This window comes from Elaeis guineensis, chromosome 11, assembly GCF_000442705.2.
Source record: "Elaeis guineensis isolate ETL-2024a chromosome 11, EG11, whole genome shotgun sequence".
NCBI lineage: Eukaryota > Viridiplantae > Streptophyta > Magnoliopsida > Arecales > Arecaceae > Elaeis > Elaeis guineensis.
Window position 1 is genome coordinate 3,783,199 of NC_026003.2, and position 17,129 is coordinate 3,800,327.

Sequence of the window (17,129 nt, forward strand, 5' to 3'; positions counted from 1 at the left end):
TGGATGCTAGTATCACCTTGCCTTGAGTAATAACCTGGCTCGCTGCCACTGATTTCCTGTAACTTAGTTGTTGTACTTTCATCTATTTTGGCTCTTATTCATGTGTTACATTGCTTGTCTTGATGTCGCTTTCTAATCACTGTGGTGCGACTTTACAATTGTATGATCCTTCTACAGTACTCTTATCAAATTTTCATGGCAAATGCAGAATGCTCTGACAGATCCTCAGCGTGTTCGTATGCCCTCAGTCACCGATTACTGGAAACCCCTTGCAGATGATGTCAGTACCTCAGCAACATCGTTTTGGAAGATACTGATATGATTAATATTTATGGATTAGTTCATTTACTTTTACTTCCTTGTAAACAGTTATTCCTGAACTAAATTTAGAGGCATATAGACGTCTCCAGTTTTGTGTTGTTTTTTCTTTTGTTGCCTTTGCATAATTTAATCAAGTTTTACCTGGTTTCAATATTGCAGATGGATGATTCTGCTGGAATTGAAGCCGAATTTCATCATAAAAATAATCGTGTAAGTTCTGCTCAGTAGCTTGCTTAGAGACCACTAGCAGAATTGACACAGAGATATATGTGATGCTAATTTATCCTTCTACATTTTAATGGCAGTCAGCATGGATTAATAATGGATTGATTCTAATGGATCAATTCATTAATTAGAGGGAAATGTATTTGTTTAAATTCGTTGAAGGAAAATCTTGGTATGCTTGTGGATGTGGTATCCACAACTTGCAAAGGAAGATCTTCAATAAAAAAGTCATTTTTTTGGTTGCTTTTGATATGCAGGTTTACTGCTGGAAAGGCCTTCGTTTTTCAGCTAGACAAGATCTGGAAGGATTTTCTCGAGTATGGCTGGATCTTTTTTTTTTTTTTTGATGGGCTCTAGATTCCTAGTAGGGAGCAACATTAGTCTATTTGTTGTTATCAACTCAAATTGCAAATGCGTGTCGTTAATGCAGTTCACTGATCATGGAATTGAAGGAGTTGTGCCTCCAGAACTTCTACCTCCAGATGTTCGTTCCAAGTTTCATGCTAAACCTAGTGAGAAGACAAAACGAGCTAAGAAGGAAGAAGTAAAAGGTGCTGCAGCACAGCCTGATGACAACCAGGTAGTTCGGGGCAAATATCATCTGTTGATTTTTCTCTTGATGCTGATATCTTATATATTTTCTTCCTATACAAAACAATGTGCTAAAATTGATTCTGTACAAGTATACTTAAGGCATTTGCATGATTAAGGTACCGAAGTGGTTTCCTTGCATCTTCTTGTAAATCTGGAATGAATTAACTCAGCCTCTGATTTTGTTCAAAGATTCTTAGCTTCCTTGGTATTGTACGCTTCTGTCTATTTTGATACCTGAACTGCCAAAAGCTTCTGGAATAAATAAATTCAGCCTCTGATTTGCTCATGTATTTTGAACGTGCTACTCATTTGTCCACTTTATACTCGGAGATGCTGAAGGAAATGTATATTGGTTTATCACTTCTGTGATATTGTTTTGAAGATTATAGTATTATTCACATTTCTTCTTTTCTTTTTCTCTGTCTGGCAAGGTTGCAACGCCAGCAGTGGAGACTGATGGTGGCGGTAATGGTACTGAGCTAGAAGATGGAGTGGCTCCTATGGATTCTGATGCTGCAGCTGTAGAAGAAAGTCAGAAGCAGAGTCCTGAGATGGACTCTGGCCATGAGGCTGGGCAGTCTGAAGCTGAAACAGAAGCTGAAGCAGAAAACAGAAGTGATATCAAAGTGGACGCTGTGACTGGGGTGGCAAGAGAAGTAAATCCAGATACAGATCCCAATTCACTGAGCAAAGATTCACATGGTGGGGATAGAGAAAACCCTTGACTCACTACTTTTATTGCAAAACCAAAATCATCATTGGCATCTGATGGAAAATGGGCGCTGAAAGTTGAAAGCAAGGTCGCGATGTAGCCCCACTCTTCTGGGAGTCTCTGTCCCAGATTTATAATGTGGTAATTTGGTGCAAAAAACACTAATATCTCATAGCCAGAGCACTGTCTCTCAAAGCACAAAAGGGGAGCACATAAGGTTATGTCTTTTCACTACTGACTTGAAAGCTAAAGAAAGCAGAGGTTAGAGGGCATGTTGTTGTTATCCATTGCTTATTATTGAACTCGCCTGTAGGCCATCACGCTTAAAACTGCAACAGCACCACCACACTTAAGACTGACAACAATGACCGGATTTTCAGAACTGAGGACTCTACCGATAAACTATTTGATGTCAAATTCTACATGTATGGTTTCCATTTCAACTTTTTCGTCTGTATTTTGGATGCAAGTTGCTTGAATCATCTTTCCCTTCTGCCTGATGTGTCGTGCAGCCACTTGTTTGACATTAATGCTTTAGATGAACGCGAAGAAACGGAAATATTTTCTGATGGTCGCTGAGGATCAAGTTTACTAAGGACTGGACGTACCAACTTATTTTGGTTAAAAGGCCTGCGCCAGTTTTGTGAAGCATCCTACATGGTCTGGATGTCTGCAAGAGCCTACAGCGATACCTATGCAGAAAGCAAGAAACTAGGAAACACCGATATCTGTTGGCGAAGATTACATGGTTTTTCTTATCAACGAAAGGATCGTCGTTAAAGGATTGATATGAACTGGCTGTTCGCCCACCTTTACAAACTATAGTTGCTACAACACAATAGATGCAAAAAATAAGGAACATGGCCCAAAAATAAGACAAATTCTCAAAGCTGGTACGTAGAAAGTGCCCATAAGCTTGCTTAAGATGCACAAATGCACAGAAATTATAGTTGCTGAGAGAGAGAGAGTATTCACGAAGCATTAATGGGAACTAGGAAGCAAAAAATCCTATTACTGGGGGATCAAGCAACCGATGTTTGAGTGCTTTTCGTTGACTCAAGCTTTGGCTTGTTTTGTAGTCGAGCTGAACTTAGCCAGTTTATTTAATTTCAACCCAAACTTGTGCTGTTTAGAAACTCAAAATCTTTTGAGAATTCCACTTATTCACTCAGATAATTATTTCTACTGTTTCTTAATTCAATAGTTTAAATATATTTTATTATACATAAATCACTTTAAGTTATAATAACTAAATACAAAAATATTTTATATTTAAAATAATTAAAGCAATATATTAATATATGCAAATTATCTATATGTTTATATAGATTAAATCTAGCTCTAGCTTGGATTGTTTGCTAATTGCCCAGTCAGAACTTGCTAAGTTTGAAGCTGAATGAGCTAGCTCATAAACAGTCGCTTGACAGTACCAGTTGGTTTAAGTGAGAGACCGAAGGCATATTTGGGATATGAATTGGGGATAGCCCTTCATGTAGGGATGCCCCTATTCAGATAAAGGCAAGATTCAATCCTATGCTTGTACCACAAATACAACAGAGTTTACCAACAATCTAGTTAGCAAACTTTGGATAAAGAAACTAGTAACCCCAGCTCAACCAAAGAAGAATCAAAAATTGAAAATTAAAGCTAATAAAGGCAAGAAATTGCTATTCTCAGTTCTGTTGTGCCAACAATGAGATGACCGTACGTAGGATGTTTGAAGTTATATTGATATCGGGCTTTGTCTCAGAAGGTAGGTACTCGTGATAAACCAATGTCTACAGATGGGTGAAAGGTTTGAAGCACCAACAGAAGCGGAAGTAGAACAACCAGAGCGGTATTTTTTTTTTAATTTTATTTTTGGTAAAAAACAGCATCAGTCTCACTGCATCGAGATCAAGACCTGTAAAGGAATTTTGTTGGATTAGTTGAATTAACTCTTTTAGGAAACCTTAATTCCACACCATAACCTTTTTTTGAAAGATTTCACACCACAAAGCCCCCATCCCCATCCCGATCCTCTCAAAACCTGAAAGAAATGCCCCTACCAAGCTTTGAAAACTAGTTTAGTAGCTAGATGGCATCTTGATAGATGTGATTGACTTATGAACAAAACCTCCCTTGTACTATTCTTTTACAATCAATGGTGGAAGGTTCCATCTCCAAAAGTAAGCTTTTTAAGTAACATCATGAGAAATTAGTTATAAGGTTAAAAGAAAGTTATCTAATGAAAGAAAGGATTAACATGCTAAGCCATAAGTTTTATAAAGACGACAGAGAATGGGTGATACACCTAATTGCCAGTGAAAAGAGAAGTTCACAAGGAACTCCATTTTCTCCACATTCATCTCACAAGAAAGAATATATGCAAAAGCATCTTGTCTGTTGTCGGCCATTATGACATTCTCATGCAAATTTACCGAGGTTCAAAAAGCCAATGTGCAATAACTCATTTGTATGATGACATGAAAATTGGTAGGATTAATCTGAGAGTAATATTTCAAATGATCAAAGACATATCAAGTTCTCTAGACAAAAATGTGGAGTCTTGGTACCTGTATACCAATACATTTTAAGGTTACAACCCACTTCATAATATTTTAGCGTCATGTTCATTCAGACAGACATAAAGGGACAAAGGTTCACAAACGATAGTATAGAACAAATACAAAAATGAGAAAATATTTACCTTGACCGTAATTCCATTAGAAGCATCATAACTCCTTCAGAAGCATCGTAACAATCAGAGATTTGCATTATTCTAGTTTCTAATCCAAATTCCAAAAACTACTGATGATGCCATAAATTGGCATTCACCACTTAAATTGTTTGTATCAGTTAGGCATCAAGCAGAAAATGATAGATAAAATGCATCAAATTGTATTAATGTTAAAATGCAGCATTACATTTTATTAATGTTATAGCCCAAACCAAGCCCAACAGATCTCAGCCCACCAAAGCCCAAAAAAAAAAAAAAAAAAAAAAAGAAACAGGGGAATCAAACCGGGAAGAAGACTCCCGATAGGAGTCTTCTTCTCCGGCGAGACCCGGGCAAGATCGGACTCCTAGGACCCCTCGGAGTCCTAGGGTTCCCTATAAGAAGACCCCCTCTCCCTTGAGACCAAACATCGGCCTCCTCCCTCTCTCTTTCTCTCCGATTTTCCCGAAGTAGAGCCGCGGACACCGTTTTGATTCTCGTCGTGATTGCCCGCCGACGAGGTCACCGGAGGCCGAGGTAAGTCCTTCTCTTCTTCCCCTCTTCCTTCCCCTTCCTCCCATGCCCTTGTGCGCGGCGGCCGGCGACGAGCGTCGCCGATTTTCGGTCGGGAAAAAGACTCTGTTTTTGGGCCTCTTTTTCGTGAATTTTCAGGCGCCGGCGATCGGAATCGATCGCCGGCCACGCTCCTCCGTGACCGGGGGAGTGGCCCCCCCTCTGCCGCCGGCCTCCACCGCGGCGGTGATGGCCCGAACGGCCGGTCAAGGCCGGAGGATGCCGTCCCCTGTTCCGGCACTGGAAGAACCAAGAAAAAGAAAAGAAAAGAAGAAGAAAAGAAAAGAAGAAAAAGAAAAGAAAAGAAGAAAAAGAAGAAAAGAAAAGAAAAGAAAAAGAAGAAAAAGAAGAAAAAAAAAAGAGAAAAAGAAAAGAAAAGAAAAGAAAAGAAAAGAAAAGAAAAAAATAAATATAATAATAATAATAATAACAATATATATATATATACTTATATATATATATATAAATAAATAAATAAATAAATAAAAATAATAAAAAAAAATGATAAGAGAGAGAGTTTCTCTCTCTCCTCTCTCTTCTTTCAGTCTGAACCCTTACTTTCTCTCTCTGGAATTGAACTTTCTCTCTCTACTTTCTCTCTCTAGAATTTTCTCTCTCTAGGTTGTTTCTCTCTCTTGATGAATTTCTCTCTCTCTAAAGTTATTCCTCTAGGATTAGCGAAGTGGAAGGCTTCATTGATGATCTTGATCGAGTTTAGGAAAGAGTCTGATTTTAAGTGAGGTTTTGATTTTGGGATTTGTTAGATTTAATTTTGAATTAAAATTAATGTAAAAATATAATTTTGGATAATAGGCATGGAAGAATCTCCTAGAAGTTAGTCGATCTGTTCATTCAGTGCTCCATGAAAGGTAAGTAATGAATCATCTTCTCAAGATATTCCATATTTATTCTGAAAATAAATAATTATTCTCTGAAATTATGCATGATTTATGAAATTATGTTTTGAAAGAAAAGTGCTTTTGAAATATTATGGTACATAGATTATGCACACGTTCAGTGAGAAAAATTATGATATATTATGGTACAAAGTGTTTTGATACATATCGGATTTATGCTCTCAGCCTAACTATGTTTCAGTGGGCCCCGCCAATGGGGATTATACGTTGGTACTCAGTGGACCCTGTCAGTGGGGGTTGTACGCTGGTGTTTGTGGACCCTGCCAGTGGGGGTTGTGCGTTGGTATTTGTGGACCCTGCCAGTGGGGGTTGTGCGCTGGTATTCTGTGGACCCCGCCAATGAGGGTTAAACGTTGGTCATAGTCAAGACTGTTGAGTTACGAGTGTTTTGAATCGAATCGTATTATATGTGAATATTTAAAAATATTAGATTTGTATTAAATCAGCATGAAATATACTCTTATGTTTATTTGCAGCATTATTCTTGAAAATTATATAATATCTGAATTATCTAGTTGAGATATTTGTTACTTATTGGGCTGTCTAGCTCATTACTTTTCTTTCTATTTTTCAGATTCAGATAATTAATTTCGAACGTGGGAAGAAATATTGGGACAGAGCTTTTAGAGGCGAGATTTAGCATTGTCAACTTCATTGAACTTAGACCTATTGTTTTATTGTTAGTAAAATTTTATTGGATGTAAGACATTTGATTTAATTACTTGAATTAAAATTGAATAATAATTATTTAAATTTATTCCGCTGTGATGCATTGATATCGTGATGAGATGCCTTGCATGCTTATGGAGAGAGTTCTTCATGAGTATGCGGCGGTTGCCGCGACCCTTGATTCACAATCTCGGGTCGGGGGCGTGACAATTAATATGGTATCAGAGCATAAGTGGATAAATTATGACACATAGAATTTGACATAGTATGAGTGTAGGTGGATAAACATTAGGAATATTGGGACGTTAAAGTATGAGCATCATAATAAACCCATCCTAACAAATAGATAAATAAATCTAATAAGGTTTTACTACTACAAGGTTACCATGCCTTCCCGTAGAATGACAAGAACTACTCAAGGAATTGCAAGAGAGACATCACAACCACGGGATGGTAGCACTCCCCATCTGACCAGTGGCACCCCTCAGGAGGGAGTCGTAGATCCTAATGGGAGTGCTTTGAGAGCACGTCAAGAACCAGATATGGCTCAGTTAATGCAGACCCTAATCAGGATGGTACAAGCGCAACAACAAATACAGCAGCAAATGTTTGAACAACAGCAGATACAACGAGATACACAACAACATCAGCATCCACCACCACAACATGGAGAGCAACCAGTACAATGGAACAACATTTCAGAATTTAAAAAGCTTGCTCCTCCAGTTTTCAAGGGGACTACTGAACCTTTGGATGCTGATAACTGGATAATGGAGATGGAGAAGGTCTTCGTTGTCCAAGAGTGTCTTGATGAAGAAAAGATTCGATATGCAGCTTATTTACTACAAGGAGAAGCATACAACTGGTGTCAGCGACTACAGCGCAAGCATGAACAAGACGGCGAAATACTTATTTGGGAAAGATTTCGGATTGCATTCTATGATCAGTATTTTTCTCGGAGTATAAGGATCCAGAAAGAGCAAGAGTTTATTTATTTGAAGCAAAAGGGTATGAGTGTGACTGAATATGAAGCAAAATTTACAGAGTTAGCAAAATTTGCTTCGAGATTAGTGGATGGTGAGCAAGAACGTGTTCACAAGTTTGAGATGGGACTGAGAACTGAGATTCGAAAACAAGTGGTTCCATATGAATTGACAACTTATGCAGATGTGGTAAACAAAGCACTGATAATTGAAAGGGATGTCAATGAAGAACGCATGGAAAGGGAAAGAAGGCAAAGAAAGAGAGCAAAATCAAATGATACACAAGGGCAGAATAATAAAAACATCAAAAGATCAGCTAAGGGAACAGTAGACTATAAGACTCAACAGATTGATGGTGAGCCGTGCTCCAGATGTGGCAAAAATCATGCAGATAAGGATTGCTGTTGGAATACAGGTGCTTGTTTCAAATGTGGTCAGAAGGATCATAAAATTGCTAGCTGCCCGTTAAATACTAAAAATCAAGTTGGCCAAAGAACTCATGAAGGACAACATAAGGGTGGTGGACAGATTTCTAAAACCCAGGGAAGAGTCTATGCGCTTACTCAATAGAATCCACAGGCTTCCAATACAATGGTGACGGGTATGAAAAATTTCGAGGACGAAATTTCTTTTTAGGGGTGAAGAATGTTATAGCCCAAACCAAGCCCAACAGATCTCAGCCCACCAAGGCCCAAAACAAAAAAAAAAAAAAGGGGAATCAAACCGGGAAGAAGACTCCCGATAGGAGTCTTCTTCTCCGGCGAGACCCGGGCAAGATCGGACTCCTAGGACCCCTCGGAGTCCTAGGGTTCCCTATAAGAAGACCCCCTCTCCCTTGAGATCAAACATCGGCCTCCTCCCTCTCTCTTTCTCTCCGATTTTCCCGAAGTAGAGCCGCGGACACCGTTTTGATTCTCGTCGTGATTGCCTGCCGACGAGGTCACCGGAGGCCGAGGTAAGTCCTTCTCTTCTTCCCCTCTTCCTTCCCCTTCCTCCCATGCCCTTGTGCGCGGCGGCCGGCGACGAGCGTCGCCGATTTTCGGTCGGGAAAAAGACTATTTTTGGGCTCTTTTTCGTGAATTTTCTGGCGCCGGCGATCGGAATCGATCGCCGGCCACGCTCCTCCGTGACCGGGGGAGTGGCCCCCCCTCTGCCACCGGCCTCCACCGTGGCGGCCATGGCCCGAACGGCCGGTCAAGGCTGGAGGATGCCGTCCCCTGTTCCGGCACGGGAAGAACCAAGAAAAAGAAAAGAAAAGAAAAAGAAAAGAAAAGAAGAAAAAGAAAAGAAAAGAAGAAAAAGAAGAAAAGAAAAGAAAAGAAAAAGAAGAAAAAGAAGGAAAAAAAAGAGAAAAAGAAAAGAAAAGAAAAGAAAAGAAAAGAAAAAAAAAATATAATAATAATAACAATATATATATATATACTTATATATATATAAATAAATAAATAAATAAATAAATAAATAAATAAATAAAAATAATAATAAAAAAATGATAAGAGAGAGAGTTTCTCTCTCTCCTCTCTCTTCTTTCAGTCTGAACCCTTACTTTCTCTCTCTGGAATTGGACTTTCTCTCTCTACTTTCTCTCTCTAGAATTTTCTCTCTCTAGGTTGTTTCTCTTTCTTGATGAATTTTTCTCTCTCTAAAGTTATTCCTCTAGGATTAGCGAAGTGAAAGGCTTCATTGATGATCTTGATCGAGTTTAGGGAAGAGTCTGATTTTAAGTGAGGTTTTGATTTTGGGATTTGTTAGATTTAATTTTGAATTAAAATTAATGTAAAAATATAATTTTGGATAATAGGCACGGAAGAATCTCCTAGAAGTTAGTCGATCTGTTCATTCAGTGCTCCGTGAAAGGTAAGTAATGAATCATCTTCTCGAGATATTCCATATTTATTCTGAAAATAAATAATTATTCTCTGAAATTATGCATGATTTATGAAATTATGTTTTGAAAGAAAAGTGTTTTTGAAATATTATGGTACGTAGATTATGCACACGTTCAGTGAGAAAAATTATGATATATTATGGTACAAAGTGTTTTGATACATATCGGATTTATACTCTCAGCCTAACTATGTTTCAGTGGGCCCCGCCAATGGGGATTATACGTTGGTACTCAGTGGACCCTGCCAGTGGGAGTTGTGCGCTGGTGTTTGTGGACCCTGCCAGTGGGGGTTGTGCGCTGGTATTCTGTGGACCCCGCCAATAGGGGTTAAACGTTGGTCATAGTCAAGGCTGTTAAGTTACGAGTGTTTTGAATCGAATCGTATTATATGTGGATATTTGAAAATATTAGATTTGTATTAAATCAGCATGAAATATACTCTTATGTTTATTTGCAGCATTATTCTTGAAAATTATATAATATCTGAATTATCTAGTTGAGATATTTGTTACTTACTGGGCTGTCTAGGTCATTACCTTTCTTTCTATTTTTCAGATTCAGATAATTAATTTCGAGCGTGGGAAGAAATATTGGGACAGAGCTTTTAGAGGCGAGATTTAGCATTGTCAACTTCATTGAACTTAGACCTATTGTTTTATTGTTAGTAAAATTTTATTGGATGTAAGACATTTGATTTAATTACTTGAATTAAAGTTGAATAATAATTATTTGAATTTATTCCGCTGCGATGCATTGATATCGTGATGAGATGTCTTGCATGCTTATGGAGAGAGTTCTTCATGAGTATGCGGCGGTTGCCGCGACCCTCGATTCACAATCTCAGGTCGGAGGCGTGACAATTAAGAACAACAAAAAATGCATCAAGGTTTGCTATGGTTCATATTAGTTGAAAGCTAACAACTTGGTATATATTGTTGTTCCTAATCCTATTTTAATGAAAGGAGCACAAAGGTGAATTAATTGGAGTCATTTATAACGCACAACCTCAGTTAATTTGAACAAAGGACAAAAAGATTGTATGAAGGAAAGAAGAGGGTTGTTTAAATAGCTGTGATTAATCTAATTCAACGTTCATAATTCACTTAGTGAAAAGTCATCTTCATGTCTCACGTTAGAAAGACAAGGAAAAAAAAAAAAAAAAGAGAAGTTCCTTTTACGTTCTGTTAGTGACTGTATGTCAAAGACATCTACATATGCGAACATAATAGAAACCACAGGCTAAATCATCAGTGAGCTCATTCTTACTATTGTTCAAATAATATCATAATTGAATTATCAATAGCTCTTGAACCATTTTCAAAACTTTCACTGCTTTCCTAGTTTTGTTTCAGATTCATAAAATGACTGAAGTTTCAAAATGACAAAGTTCATGAACGATTGATTCCCCTTAACTTAAAAATCATGGAGTGTCAGCTTTTCTAAGTTCCATTCTGTTCCACCCTTTGATCAAACTGTGTATATTACTTATTACTTTGGTTCTCTTTTTGATTTAAATGTCAGTTTGCAGAATTTTTTGAAGTTACAAAATTGTCCTTGCCATTTAAATCTCACATATTAATGTGTTGACTATCTCCAAAAGAATTTTCACTGCTTCAAGACATCACTAGTGGGACTCGGTCCTGCTGGTTGCTCATTATCTGATAGCTTAAGGTTTTGGCATCAAGTGGTTAGTTAACACAATCAACTTCAACAACACCACTCCTCCTATCCAATTGAATAATATTCTTGGTTACTAAAACTATTTATTATATCTTTTTTCTGGTTTTTGTATCTACTATATGGGAAAAGGTATGCAATTAGAGGGCTACCCTAATTTTCTTATAATTTTCTTATTATATCCCTTTTTTTTTTGTTTTTGTATCTTATAATTTTCTTCTCCTCTTTTGTAGAAGATGTTAGCAAGTATAGTAGTGATGGTTCTTTGTTCTCCTCACAGTTGCACCAAAGACCTGGGATTTAATCCCACCTTTAGGATTGGCTGGGGATAAATATTGTGAGAGGGCTACCCGTTATGTAGCCATTTAGAAGACAGAGAAAAAACAGCTTATGTGTGGGTTATGGTATGTAACATGGGTACTTTCTTTCTTTTCTATTCTTTTTCAAAGTCCTGATGCCTTTAAAATTTCTTGGAGTAAGAAGAGCAGGAACCAATGCCCAACATCTCTTCCCAACCCCTGTTTAGGAAGTTCAACAGGGGAGGTAGCACACAAAGACTGTCTTTTGTTTGGTATGGTTGAGCAGTGACACAGATTTTTCTTTCTGCTTTTCCTTTCCTTGAGAATAACGTCATTTCAAAGGGGGGAGATGGGGAAAGAGAGAGAGGGAGGGAGGGATGGAGGAAGGTGGGGAGGGGGTGATTTGGGGGGTGGGGGTGGGGGGGAGAGAGAGAGAGCCTTCCTGTCTTAAGTATATTCCTTTATAAATTCTATAAGAACTTACCAATGTTTGACTAAGATCTTTTCTTTTTTCTAAGAATCCTACAGTCTCAGAAATGTGCAATATATCAGATAATATCTGCTGTCACCTAATCGACTTTATTTCATGTTTATGTTCAGAAGATGTGGTCCAAACAGATGAGGTATAATTTAGATGTCAAAGATAGTGGACAAGGCTACAATTCAGCCAAAAACAGAGCAAACTAATATAATAAGCAGACTAAATAGGCTAAAACTACACATGGAACATTAATAAAAGTCAGAGCATGTAAAGAAAAATTCCAAAAGAGACAATGGAGTGATTCTATTTAATAGAAGCTTGGAATCAAATAAAAAAAAAAAGGCCTTCTAAAAGGGTGGATACCATGATGTATCGCTATTGTTAGTCGGATGTACAGAACAGAGGTTGTATCTATTAGCCAAGCATCCTCCACTAGAGGCTGACTTTCATACATTCAGATCAGAGCTAGAAATCTAATCAATTTCCATGATCTTCACACCACATTTTCCCTTTCGTATTGCAGACAATCTACTACTACGTACACTGAAGCTAGCAAACTTGATGCTTCCTTCTTTTCTCTCCTTCAGCTTATTAGAACTTCTGCACCTTGGAAACGATTGACATTGGTTGACTTCAGCATTTTTGGCTTTCTCGCATCTGAAGTTTCTGCATGGTTTATGAAAGAGATGACCAAATCCACAGAGATAGCCAAAGTAGTGACGAGGATTGATGTAATAGAATGATGAAGAAACAATTCCAGTAACAACTGACGGCTTGATAATCTTCACAAACTCCTCTATCTCAGTGAAGCATGAATGTTCAGAATACGGAACAGAATAGGCATATCGATGAAGCTTTCTTGGAGGTTGTATTTGATTTGTCTCAAGCTGTATCCTGCTGGTAGCACTTCCTTTGCATTCACAGCAATTTTCAAGTGATGTTCCAAAAGTATCATCTACTTTGGGGGATTTCAACCCCCATGGAAGACCGGAGGGCATAATTCCAATGGTGGGATGTATTGTGTTCAATGCCTCAAGTGTCTCAAAGGTGAGACTGTATCGAGGAACAGCACGCACTCTTGTAAGACTGGTCTTTGTTGTAAAAATATTATCAAACCCAAGAAGATGCATAGTTTGCAAACGCTCTGGCCAGACCCAAATCTTGAGTGGGGGAAATCATACAAAATGAAGGTATCAGTTGCGTGCTCACAAGTATAAATGAACAGTAATGCAAGTCATATGGAATGCACACTAATAAGCATGGACTGGAAGCAACTATTTCAATTTTTGACATTCATGTAACTATTATGAGGAGAAAATGAAAAGGCAGTCATTGTCTTATCAATATTAAGTTCTACAGATTGATGAAATTTTGGGTAAGTAAGAATATCTAACGAGTGGAACTGAGTCAAAACTTCTTGATTACAATGAAGGGAAGCACCAGATTTCATGTGAAGAAATGAAGCATGTAAGAACATAAAAGGGAGCAAGCAAACCTTTGTACTTAGAGCTTGTGATATATGAAGCAACAGGCCTTCCTTCCCAAGTGTGTCGATGCCAACGACAATTTCATGGTTAGGATGCTGAGTAATGATATCGACTACCTGCCAATTTGACATCCCTAACAAACTATAAATTTGTATAAGTCAAGTTTAAAAAAGCCATGATTACTCAAGAGAAGACAAGCAAGGTTAAGCATGAAGGATAAGTGAGCATCACCCAACAATTAACAAAAGCAAACTATAGGAAAACGCAGAACTGAACAAAAAAAAGGAGGTTGATGTGCTTGGAAATCCTACTGTGCCAATCATATTTTCATCCAACTTCTCATCTAGTCAAAAACATCCCTCTTTGTCTCTAGATGCTCTTCCACCACAAGAATCAAATGTACATGATATTGAGCTTCTCCTGTAAGCATCAATGGGCCAAGTAGGGCCCAGGCCTGGATCCAACCCAGGACTAAAATGTCAGGCCCAAACCTGGCATGGCCCCTAGATGCCCTGAGGATGCAAGGCCCAAGCTTAACCAAATCCCCGAAAATCTTTAGGAAGGGCAGGGCACTAGTCAGGTCCTGTTCATCGTTTACTTAATATAGCATGTGCCTGATTTTTCTGATTGGGCCATAGGCTGCTAACACTTGCCCAGTCCATTAACGGCCCTAGCCTCGCTCAGATTCTGTGCATTTATACTGTTTTTAGTATCTACTGCTAATGTCAGCATAAAACATATTCTTCCATTTCATGCTACTACACACCGAAGAAGAAGAAGAATACAATCCATTTGATAGGCAATAAGAGAGGCATATGAAATGAATATAAATAGTGTTAGAATACAATCCATTTATGGTGCCCATATGGACTCCTGCACTGCAAAAAACCATTAATAAGGCTTATCTTAGGACTTAACTTTCTGCACTTGTTACAGTAGCATTAATTGTTAATCAGAAGAAGCCCTTTTATGCATGTTCCTGGCAAATAACATAACACTAGATGATGCCTGTAGGAAAGAGGATATGTTAAACTGGAAATAGAGAATCTTAAGAAAAAATGAAGGTTTGATAGTACAAGAAGTGCAGCTTTAGTACGAACATAGGTGGAATTGAGGTTTCAATGAGCTTAAAGAAAGAAAAATGTTACCCAAACATAACATTTACACTATCATGATCCAAGTGCACAAAATGATGAAGAGATAAATAAGTTCTCATTTCTCAAATATGTAGAAGTAGATTAAGGTAGATGATGAGGTGATGTGCCTCTGTGGTAGCTCTTTAAGTGCTGAATACCACTGAAAGGACAGACAGTCTGAAAGAAATCTATAATTGGTTTAGTATGAATAATAATATTCGTAGAGAGAAGAGGATTCTTGAGCATAAGATGAATGCTATAGTGATCGAAAGTTGAGCTGGATCATAGTATCCGGAATCTTCTACCAGAGTTCTATACCCACTTTGGTATATTTTAGAACAATTAAACAAAAAATTTTAGAGCTAGGAGTGATAGCATGCAACAAGGCTATGAGCAGGCATGACAGCCGATAATGTGAGAGATCACAACGGAGATATTATAGCAACGTAAAACATAGGGCAGAGATAACACCATTGAGAACAGAGTATTAGTTTAAGAGTGCAAAAGGATGAAAGAAAAGTCAAAGAAACTCAAACAGAAGTACTAAGAAATAATTTTAAGGTCATTTTCTTCTTTTAAGGACTCAAACTTCATAGAGGAAGAAATGGCCAATCAGAATTCTTAAAATTCATATTAATTGCTATGTTACAAGGCTTGTTTTTGGTTCGTCTGCTTCTAAAATGAAAAATGTAACAAATGAAATGAAATTGCATCATCAAATAATTCGATCAGTAAACAAAGAAAAACAGCTTGGCATCTTTTTACGTACTAAATATTGACTATGGTATCACTTATGACAAAACAAACTATGCTGAATCAAAAGAAAATTGATTTAATTACCAATATCTCTTCGTTCATGTCATTTTGCAGGAATTCCAACACACCTACACTTCTGAGAACAAATTACAGAGCGATGAACATGAGGGAAAAAAAAAATCCAGCAAATGCGAACCTGCTGGGCTGCAACTTCACGTGGAGGAAATGAGAATGATGGATGACAATAGGTATTGTCCAAGTAAAGATTGTTCACTTTATCTCCTTGGAGAGCATCAAGGAGGGTTTTCTTCGCCAGCTTAGCCCTTTCTGATTTCAGTTCCCACCGGAAGTCTCCCGTGTACAAAACACATCCAAACTCCCCACGGAACAAATACATTACAGCACCTACGCAAAACCAATATTTCAGGGTAATCAACTTTTGGTTTAAAAAAAAAGACACAAAAACAAAAACAAAAACGAAATCATTAGAATCAAATGGAAAAAGGATTAACCGTAAATCATAAATGATCATGAATCGATACGACATGGGGAGAAGCTACTTTATATTCAAAAAAATGAAATCTGTTTTGCGGTAAGCTGTAATTAGCAAGGGTCAATGAAGTATTCCTTCAAAAATTCAAATTGTTATAAGATCAAGAAAGAAAAACTGAAACTCAGAAACAGAAAGCCATACCAGGACAGTGGTGAGCATCGATTGGTGTGACGAGGATCTGGACCTCGGATCCGTTGGTCGGGGAGGAGAGAGAAAGGGGATGGGTGCGTCCCACCTCCAGAACCCTAAGCAAGGAGAGATCGAAGCCGGGGAATTTGCAGGGGAAGAGCCGGGCGGAGATCGGGGAGCAGAAGATGGGACCGCCGGACCAGTGTGGGGAGAGGCCCTCAGTGTGGTCGGCGTGGAGGTGGGTGAGGAAGTAGGCCTGGCTCTTCTCGCTCCACCGATCGATCGAGATCAAACCCTTCTGCATTTCTCTCTCTGTCTCTTCTTGCCCTAGACGGGAGCCGCGACGTCGGTGGGAATGGCGGGGAAGACAGGGATTTTGAAATGGAATTAACCCAGTGCGCAGGAGGTGCTTGTTTGGACCTTGGAGACAGAAGCCACGTAAGGGGGCGGGTCAGCGGGATCCAAACTCTAAACCAATATTTTTCATTCTTTATCCAACTTTTAAGGAACATTTGCTTTCGGATCCGAATCAGGGTCGAAAACAAAATCCGAATCATATTCGAAAAATATTGGAATAGGAACTGGGATGACCATATTTCCTCGAAGCATTTTGTTTATGACATAATCAAAATCAAATAGGATTAGAATACTGAAAGAGGTTATGGATTAGGTTTTAGAGATTGGAGCATTTTCTTTTTTTTTTTTTCGCTTTTTCTTTTTTCATGAAATGAGAGGTGGAAGCATCCAGAATTCATTCATAATATTTACAAAAAAAAAGAAATGAATCAAGCCGAGAATGCTCAATTTAGTACAAAATCGGGATAATTTTAGAAGCTGATTACAGATTATCAGGTTAAAGTAGTTCAGAGATTCAGAACTGTAGGTTACACGCATTCAAATTTTGAAGGTGAGGAACAGGACTGTCAACTTCTGAAGACCAGAGTGTACTGCTGACTAGTGTGAAGTTATGGCTTGAGGTAAGATTATAGTTGGCCTATAAATAATTTGATTGCAGCTCTTAACTATGTCAA

General features: G+C 38.2%; 2 protein-coding genes across 2 annotated transcripts in view; one reads left to right on the forward strand and one right to left on the reverse strand.

Annotated features, from left to right (window-relative positions):
* The window catches only part of LOC105053713 (THO complex subunit 1), a 39,741-nt gene extending 37,389 nt beyond the window's left edge, over positions 1-2,352 (forward strand). Inside the window, exons 17-21 of the mRNA XM_010934973.4 lie at positions 209-280; positions 481-531; positions 804-863; positions 977-1,126; positions 1,572-2,352. Of these exons, the coding sequence (XP_010933275.1) occupies positions 209-280; positions 481-531; positions 804-863; positions 977-1,126; positions 1,572-1,865 (627 nt within the window). The 3' untranslated portion in view covers positions 1,866-2,352. The remainder of the gene's footprint in view (positions 1-208; positions 281-480; positions 532-803; positions 864-976; positions 1,127-1,571) is intronic.
* Positions 2,353-12,318: 9,966 nt separating this feature from the next.
* On the reverse strand, positions 12,319-16,705 carry LOC105053712 (uncharacterized). The gene is made up of 4 exons (XM_010934972.4): positions 16,111-16,705; positions 15,613-15,821; positions 13,533-13,640; positions 12,319-13,197 (listed from the first exon to the last, which is right to left on the reverse strand). Exons 1-4 carry the CDS (start codon positions 16,400-16,402, stop codon positions 12,511-12,513), a joined length of 1,296 nt encoding a protein of 431 aa, XP_010933274.1. The 5' UTR covers positions 16,403-16,705; the 3' UTR covers positions 12,319-12,510.
* Positions 16,706-17,129: the final 424 nt, after the last annotated feature.